Source organism: Haplochromis burtoni, unplaced genomic scaffold (assembly GCF_018398535.1).
Source record: "Haplochromis burtoni strain Fernald_Lab_line unplaced genomic scaffold, NCSU_Asbu1 Contig_765, whole genome shotgun sequence".
NCBI classification, from domain to species: Eukaryota; Metazoa; Chordata; class Actinopteri; order Cichliformes; family Cichlidae; genus Haplochromis; species Haplochromis burtoni.
This window is the reverse complement of record NW_024583126.1, coordinates 65,456-74,659: the sequence shown is the minus strand read 5'-3', so window position 1 is coordinate 74,659 and position 9,204 is coordinate 65,456. Positions and strand designations below refer to the sequence as shown.

The window sequence follows — 9,204 nt, the reverse complement described above, 5'->3', positions numbered from 1 at the left end:
CCACCTGCGTACTCCGGTTTGTTTCAGGAAGTCCAGTCAACAACCAGCTTTCTCTGATGAGGCTTTAGAATGCTCTTCCTCCAAAATCTATTCTTCTCCCTTAGCCCGCAGTCCCTGCATCAGCAGTTTACCCATGACATATTTGTTCCGTTATCCCAATCGCTTTCCCTGCTTTATGTTTATACTCTCACACTACCTTGACATTTTTTTGTAATTACCACCACTGAAGCTGCTTAAGTGTAGTATTGTGAAAGCTCCATTAATTAAAAAAAAAACAAAAAAACACCTCTGTACCTTATGTATTTGACGTGTTTTCTCACATTCGACCTCTAAAAATAGTCCCACCACTATTCAAATCATTTATTGATTTCTGTCATGCGCCGCGGCGCGCGTGCACAAAAGGGTCCAGACGCAGACTCAAGCACTAGCAGAAAATGACACTTTATTATAACAACAAAAGGCGGACCCGGGAAAACCAGAGGAGCAAAAACGAGGAACTAAAAAACCCGAGGAAACAATGAGGCGAGGAAGCCGGAATCGGGACCGTGGGAGGATGCAACAGAAAGGGGAGAAGATCATTAGGGAGCCCGGAAGCGGGGGAAACACATCAAGACTGAGTTAAACTAGTTGGCTTACGATTAGAGCGGGACCGTGGGAGCTCGGGAGGGAAGTCCGTGAGAAGGGAATCCGTGGAGATAGTGAATGGGCCAGATGATGCACTGGGTGATCCAATTGAGCAGGAGGACAGGCAGGTGGCAGACGCTGAACGCTAGATCGAAACCACAGAGAGGTGATTAACGGACTGGCGTGGAGCATCCGTCAGCGCCGGGTTAAGTAGCTCTTCAGGCAATCACCCCGATGGAGAGCAGGTGTGCCGGTGATGGCCCAGCCTGGGGGTGTGGCTACCCGAGCATCACACCTTCCACATACACACACAGGACCATGGACCATGATAGAGTCCCCCCCCCTCAAGGGTCGACCCCTGGCGACCGACCGGACTGCGGCCTGCGGAGAGAAGCATGGAAGTCAGCGACGAGGGATGGATCCAGAATGAAGGACCGTGGAACCCAGAGGCGGTCCTCAGGACCGTACCCCTCCCAGTCCACCAGGTACTGCCAGCCCCGCCCGCGCCGGCACACATCCACGATCCACCGGACCGTATAGGCTGGGTGGCCATCGATAAGCCGGGCGGGAGGAGGAGGCTCAGACGGAGGGCACAATGGGCTGTGACGAACAGGTTTGATCTGGGAAACGTGGAACGTGGGATGTATGCGGCAGGAAACAGGGAGTTTAAGCCGAACTGCCGCCGGGTTAACAACCGCATCAACTTCATACGGGTTGATGAAGCGGGGGGGCTAGTTTCCGGGATGACACACGCAGCGGAATGTTTTTGGCAGCTAGCCAGACCTTCTGGGCGGGGGTGGTTGGCATGGCATGTGTGCTGTTCCTTCGTCCGCAGGAGAGCTTGGCGGACCCTGAGCCAGACCCGCTGGCAGCGCCAGAGATGATGCCGTGTGGAGGGGACTGCAAGATCGAGTTCATTCTCAGGGAAAAGTGGAGGCTGATAACTGAGGGAAGCTTCGAACGGGGACAAACCAGTGGCAGACGAGGTAAGTGAGTTATGTGCGTATTCCACCCAGGGTAAATAGGTGACCCAGGGGGTGCGGTTTTGGGACGCTACGCATCGTAGCGCAGCCTCAAGCTCCTGGTTAAGCCGCTCAGTCTGGCCATTAGATTGCGGATGGAAACCCAAGCTTAAACTAACTCTCGCGCCCAGAATGGAACAAAAGGTCCTTCATACTTGTGAAGTAAACTGTGGGCCTCGGTCTGAGACAATGTCAAGGGGAATACCATGGAGCCGGAAAACATTCTCAATCAGGGCTTGGGCTGTGTCAGAGGCAGAGGGTAGTTTTGTTAGCGGAACGAAGTGAGCGGCTTTAGAGAATCTGTCGATGATGGTGAGGATGACGCTCTTTCCCGAGGAACGAAGAAGACCTGTAACGAAATCTAATGAAATATGAGACCAAGGCCGATGAGGCGTGCTAAGCGGGTGGAGCAGGTCCGCTGGGTGCTTAGTGGATAATTTATTGCGGGCGCAAACGGTGCAGACAGACACGTACTCCCTCACATCTCAAATTCAAATTCAAATTTTATTTGTCACACACACACACAACCATACACAGTATGACATGGGGGTGAAATGCTTGTAGCTGTACAATGCCCGACCATTAAATGACAGAAGAAAAGTTTTACAATATTTACAATTTACAGTTTACTACAAAAATTTACAAATTAACTTAGGAATTTACCGTTGATTCACTTTAGTTTAATTTACAGTCACTACTTTAAAATATTCTATTTATTGTTCAATATCGTTTCTTTATTAAATGTATTCATTTTTCCATCACACCTTCCAATGTTTATATGGCGTGCACACATATTAACCTTGCAAGGTCAAAGTTCTGTTTTATGTTATATTAATACATCTTTCTTTGTTTGAGTTACCTGGGGGTTGGTGTCTCCTCCTGTCTGGCAAAAGGTGTGGCAAAGGGCTGGGAGACCTGAAGTACTGCTGACAGCCTAATTGGATTGCACCACATGCTTCATTGCCTGGGGGGTGTTTCATGTTTGTTTAAATGTTTTGTATTAGTTGGTTATATGGCAGCCATCTTGTTTTCCCCCGTGTGTGTCATTTGGTTTAGCTAAACCAGTATTTAAGTCCCCCTGTGTGTCATTTCAGCAGGTCAGTTTGTCATATGTTTGTTTGAGGTTCTGTTAATTATTATCTTGAGTTTAGTCTATTGAGTTGACCTCTTTTATTGGTCTGCCTGTTTAAGTTTTGGCTTTGTTAAATATATTTTCATATTTTTGGGTCAATAAAACTTAGTGATGGGCAGATGAAGCCCCATGAAGCACTGAAGCTTTTCATCCAATTGGTTCACCCCAACGCGAAGCTTCATGAAGCTTCATTTGCTCTAGCAGGACACCTACTGGACGTAAAAATAATAGCTGGCATGAATTTGAAGAGTGTGGCATTTTGCACACAGCCTGTAAATGTCAACAACAAAAGGAGTGTGTAAAATATGTATATTGTAGTGATGGCAGTATACTGTGGATATTTATAGTGGCAGTATGGGAAATGATTATTTGGAAATGCTTGAAATGGAAATGATCATTTACTGTGAGGTGAGGTGTGGTTGGGGTGTGGACAGTAGTTGTGCTTTTGTAACGTTGAGGTATGGACAGCTACACACTGAGGCTTTGAGCCTCAGTCCTGCCTGTTCACATTTTATTCTGTAAAAACTAAATTTTCACTGCTTTTATGACCTTTTTAGTGGGGAGAACATAGCTAGGATTTAATGATTTAACAAATCTTTTGAATCCTTTGTCCTCCACAATGCTAAATGGCTGGGAGTCCTCAATCACCATGCTGACCAGGTCTTCATCTATTTGAGATTGTTCTCCTGAGGAAAGACAATAAAGATAAAGCACAAATATAAATATCACACACGTAACTTATAACAGTTGTATAATATTGTTATATCATTTAGTAACATTACTGCATGCTATATTATCATTGCATTTGATGGCTCACCTGGTCTTGCTCCACAATCGGTGTTCCCCTTATTCTCATGCAAAGCTCTGTAGTGCCTAAGCATGGATGAGGTGTTGTTGTTGTTGTTATATCCCAGCTCCCTGGCACATAGCAAACACTTCACCTTGTACAAAAGTCAAGACGGCTCAACATAAATTGTATTGCACCATCAGTATCATGAAAATACATCTTCTGTAGAAATTTACATACCTTGTTGGGAGGAATAAGATCAAAATGTTCCCACACAGGGGAGGACATCCTCCTCTTCTTAGCTGGCTCCATTCTCTCCTGACTTTCTCTCCTCACTCTCATAAACCTCCAAACGGTCTCCAAACTCTCACTAACCGCAACTCTCCATCAAACACCCACATTTTTGAATGAAGTCTGAGGGGTTTATATCGCTGTCATATCTCGCGGCAAAGTTCGAACCACTTCATGAACCAGTCACGTGGTACAGCCGGGCAGCGAGGCTTCGGACGTCATCATTTTCAGCTCCTCCCATAAATGAAGCAAGCCTCGATACGCGCTTCGCGGAAACGCCCCCTCCATTACTCGACACACGCTCCGAAGCCTCGATACAGAACGTCCCATCACTATAAAACCCGTTTTTTGAATTAAAACAACCTGTGTCCTTTATGCTTTACTGCTTGGTCCCTGACAATTGGTGGCAGCAGTGGGATCATCCAGTATTGGACACAGGTTTTTTTTCTCTTTTTTCCTTCTTCTGTTTTTCCCCATGAGGAAGAAGAATGCATCGTGGTGGCAAGAATGAAAAGAAAAAGGGATCTGCTCAGCAAACCTGCGAAGAGGAGGAAAATGGAGCCTCAGGAGTCACTGAAGTTGTGGAGAGAGTGGAAAAGGAGCCTACTTTGTCTGATCTAGTCAATATGCTACATGCTCACATGGAACAACAGGAATGCCGGGATGCAAAACAGAGTGAGTTAAATGCACGACAAGAACAGCGATTTAAAGCCTTTCAACATCAGTTTAGACTTCTGCAGTCAGAAATCCAAGTCAGAACATCACCATCAGATTCTGCAGAAGCTCGCTCTGAATCATTAGAGTTTGATATTCATCCTTCTTCCTCTGTTCAGCAGGCCCAGGCTGAACCAGTTATGACTAATTCCAATCCAGCCATTTCACCAGCATTTCAGTTTCCCCTACAAATAGAGGGCAGATTGGAAAGATTAACTGAAGCTGATGATATTGAACATTTCCTGATCACATTTGAACGTATGGCTACAGCTTATCGATGGCAGAAATCAGATTGGGTTTTTCATTTGATACCCTGCTTACTGGTAAAGCTAGAGGTGCCTATGTTCACATGGACATTGATGATTCATTAGACTATGATAAAGTGAAATCAGCTATTCTGTCAAAATATGACATTAACCCTGAAACATATAGGCAAAGATTCAGATCCCTGGACGTTCAACCAGATGAAAGCCCTCGTGAGCTATATGCGAGACTGAAGGAGCTTTATGGGAAATGGATCCAGCCAAAGGGTAAAACTATTCATGACATTGGTGAAACTATAATCTTGGAGCAGTTTCTCAGAATGTTATCTCCTGAGCTTCAGGTTTGGATCAGAGAACACAACCCTGGTTCAGCAATGGAAGCGGCTCGGTTAGCTGATGTTTTTGTTGCTGCCAGAAAGAAGGGGCAAGCATGGAGCCATAATGCATGGAAGGCATCGAGGGACACCCGGAAGATACCTCAGCAAAACCATCTGGATTCAGCAAATACAAGCACCAGTAAGACCTCTCAGTCTACCACTAGACCACCAAAGGCCTCTGGTAAGAAGCTCATTTGTTATCTTTGTGGATTAGAGGGCCATACAAAACCTATGTGCCCAAGAAATTCTGCTAAAATGGTGCAAATGTGCTTTGCCCCTCGTTCTAATGCTGATCCTGAGCAGGAGAGTGACAAATCCATCAAAATGAGTCAGATTGAAGTGAATGGGGTTCTACTCAATGCCCTTCTTGACTCTGGCAGTTCTCGGTCTCTTATTCACTCAGATTTTGCCCCACCTAATATTGTTCGCACCAGTGATACAATTTCAATCTGTTGTGTCCATGGAGATGAGAAAAGATATCCGACAGCTGACATCTACATTAAAGTTCAGGACCAGATGTATCTGCTGAATGTGGGTGTTGTGAACAGTTTGCCTTACTCTGCCGTGTTAGGGCGTGACCTTCCTGTGCTTTTTGATTTGTTGGAGTCTGAGCAGACTGAGGAGTGCAATGTAGCTGTTACCAGAGCTCAGGCTAAGCAAGTCAGTACCCACTCTGAGACCCTGAGTGCCCTGCCTTTTTTTAATGAGGAGTTTGAGACAACTGTGGTGAAGCCACGGAAGACCCGCAGACAAAGAAGGCAGGAGAAATTCAAATTTTCACCTGTGGATACACTAACAGACGCTGAGCCAACACCGTCACCCCTAGGGTTTAATATTCCAACTGAAATTGCTGAACTCCAAAAATCTGATCAATCTTTAATATTTCTTTTCCGGAAGGCCAAAGAAAAGGAACCTGGAGTGGAGCAGGTTAACAGTGAGTACATCTTGCAAAATGACATTCTCTATCGTCAGCAGGGGTCGGTGCTGCAGCTGGTGGTTCCCCAGAAGGTTAGAAACGCCATTCTCACCTTAGGGCATTCTATTCCATGGGCTGGCCACCTTGGTAAACACAAGACCACAGCTCGCATCAAACATAATTTCTACTGGCCTGGTCTTAGCAAAGATGTGGCTCAGTTTTGTAAAAGTTGCCCACAGTGTCAGATAACATCTGCTAAAATCCCCCATAGAGCTCCACTCCAACCTCTCCCTGTCATCGGCACTCCTTTTGAGCGTCTTGGAATGGATATTGTAGGGCCTGTTGAGAGGAGCAAAGCAGGAAATCGTTACATGCTTGTTGTAACAGATTATGCCACAAAATATCCTGAGGTGTTCCCTTTAAAATCTATAAAGGCCAAGCCCATTGCATTTTGTTTAGTGCAGTTCTTTGCAAGAGTTGGGTTTCCACGAGAAATACTAACTGATCAAGGCACTAACTTCATGTCTACTCTGTTAAAGCAAGTTTATCAGTTGTTGGGCATCCGGAGTCTGAGAACTTCACCATACCACCCTCAAACTGATGGGCTGACAGAACGGTTTAACCAGACATTGAAACAGATGCTCAGGAAGTTTGTCAACGACAGTGGTAACGATTGGGATCAATGGCTGCCATATCTACTCTTTGCTTATAATATATTAATGTACTCTGAACTTCTGTCGTCTGTCACCATAAGTTGCTGTGTTTTCTCTCTAAACAGTAGGTGCCGGAATCTTGTGCATTCTACTTTTGTTATGAATCCAAGCTCCGGTTTACTGCTGTATGGTTATGAGGTTCGCGGCCCTCTAACTCTGTTAAAGGAGATCTGGGAGGGAGACAAGGTGGAGGAGGGACTCCAAGAACATTTTGTCTTATGTCATTCAGATGAGAGAACGGTTGGAGAAAATGAGTGAACTTGCTCAATCACATATGGTGGAGGCCCAGCAGCAGCAGAAGTCTTGGTATGATAAATCTGCTCGTCAGCGTGCGTTTGAGCCAGGACAAAAGGTGCTCGTGCTCCTCCCCAGTGACAACAACAAATTGTTGGCAAAGTGGCAGGGGCCATTTGAAGTCATGAGGAAGCTGGGACCCACCACATATGAGGTGTCCACCCCAGGGCAGTTGCGCTCCAGCAAGGTCTTGCATATAAACCTTCTGAAGGAGTGGGTGGAGCGTATTGAACACAAGGCAGATGCAATGCTCATACGGCGAGTGCCTGAAGAAGATGAAGCAGATGAGCAATATCTACCACCTGCTGGCTCTCTGGATTATGATCTCAGCCATCTCCCAGAGGACAAGCAGCAGCAGGTGAGAGAAATGTGTAAATCAGCAGTCTTTCAAGAGAATCCAGGGAGAACTGACATTGTCGAACATGATATTGTGGTACGAGAAGGTGCCTCTGTGAGACGATTAAGTTACAGGATCCCAGAACGTCTGCTGCCTTCATTGAAGAAGGAAATCGATTTGATGCTATCTCTAGGGATCATTGAAAGATCTAAGAGTGAATGGTGCAACCCTGTGGTCTTGGTACCCAAAAAGGATGAGAGTATGAGGTTCTGCATTGATTTCAGGTACCTGAACTCCATATCCATGTTTGACTCCTACCCGACACCAAGAATTGATGATCTACTTGAACGTCTGGGAAAAGCAAGGTACCTGAACCATCATGGACTACCCGACATTACTTGAACTCTGACGTACACATAGTGGTAGGGTTACTGGCAGGTCCCACTCACTCAACGGTCCAGAGAGTTCACAGCATTCAGAACACCATGGGGGCTTTTCCAATTTACAGTCTTGCCATTTGGACTACATGGAGCTCCAGCAACTTTCCAACGGCTGATGGATCAGGTATTACATGACTGCTCTGACTTTGCTGCTGCTTACTTGAAGATGAGGCCATGGAATCATCCCCCCTGCCCCAAACAAGGAAGCAGCTGAGATCCTTTTTGGGCATGGCAGGTTTCTACCGTCGTTTCATCCCAGTGAAGCGTTCGGTTCACGCTTACTCCCAACGCCAAGTTCCTATGGAACCTAAGCTTGGTCGGGTACGCATGCAGCAGTATCCATTGGACTAATCTTGAGGAGGAGGGTTTAGGCAAAGCTTTGCATGGATCCATCCCAATTACATCCAGTGGACAGAGGAGGCAGTGGCAGCATTTCATGACATACAACAGTCACTAAGTAAGCAACCGGTTTTGTACAGTCCCAACTTTGATGAACCGTTCATATTACAGACTGATGCTTCAGATCGGGGCCTGGGAGCTGTCCTCCTTCAGGAAACCATGGAACGGCCGCCATCCAGTGGCTTACATCAGCCGGAAACTGTTTCCACGGGAAGTTCGGTATTCCACAGTAGAGAAGGAGACCTTAGCGATCAAGTGGGCCCTGGACTCCTTCCGCTACTATCTACTGGGAAGAGACTTCACCTTGGAAACTGATCACAAAGCACTACAGTGGCTTGAGCAGATGAAGGACACGAATGGGCGAATTACCCGCTGGTACCTGGCCTTACAGCCATTCCGATTCACTGTCCACCACGTACCAGGCAAGGAGAACCTTACTGCTGACTATCTCTCTCGCTGTTCCAGCGAGGGGAGGTGTGTGATGGCATGCCACACATGGTAAGCTCCACACCTCACCACCCGTTGATTCACTTTAGTTTAATTTACAGTCACTACTTTAAAATATTCTATTTATTGTTCAATATCGTTTCTTTATTAAATGTATTCATTTTTCCATCACACCTTCCAATGTTTATATGGCGTGCACACATATTAACCTTGCAAGGTCAAAGTTCTGTTTTATGTTATATTAATACATCTTTCTTTGTTTGAGTTACCTGGGGGTTGGTGTCTCCTCCTGTCTGGCAAAAGGTGTGGCAAAGGGCTGGGAGAGAGGAACGGAATGGCCATAGAAGAGGATTCTCCGGACTTTTGTCTTATTCCACAGAGTAATTCTAAGAACAAGTCAAGTCTTAGTCATGCTGTTACGATACACACGTGATGTGCCGACACTCTC

General features: G+C 46.0%; 1 protein-coding gene across 1 annotated transcript; it reads left to right on the top strand.

Moving 5' to 3' along the window:
* Window positions 1–4,196: 4,196 nt before the first annotated feature.
* Window positions 4,197–8,811, top strand: LOC121812727. The gene is made up of 3 exons (XM_042215573.1): window positions 4,197–6,847; window positions 7,005–7,835; window positions 8,421–8,811. Exons 1-3 carry the CDS (start codon window positions 4,848–4,850, stop codon window positions 8,809–8,811), a joined length of 3,222 nt encoding a protein of 1,073 aa, XP_042071507.1. The 5' UTR covers window positions 4,197–4,847.
* Window positions 8,812–9,204: the final 393 nt, after the last annotated feature.

What these genes read in the sequence shown, in the direction of transcription:
- LOC121812727 (XM_042215573.1), top strand. Translation starts at nt 4,848, where the DNA reads ATGGCAGAAATCAGATTGGGTTTTTCATTTGATACCCTGCTTACTGGT. An exon ending in TTTGCTTATAATATATTAAT is followed by an intron (nt 6,848 to 7,004) that starts GTACTCTGAACT and finishes ACTCTGTTAAAG; the next exon opens with GAGATCTGGGAGGGAGACAA. An exon ending in GAACGTCTGGGAAAAGCAAG is followed by an intron (nt 7,836 to 8,420) that starts GTACCTGAACCA and finishes TTCATATTACAG; the next exon opens with ACTGATGCTTCAGATCGGGG.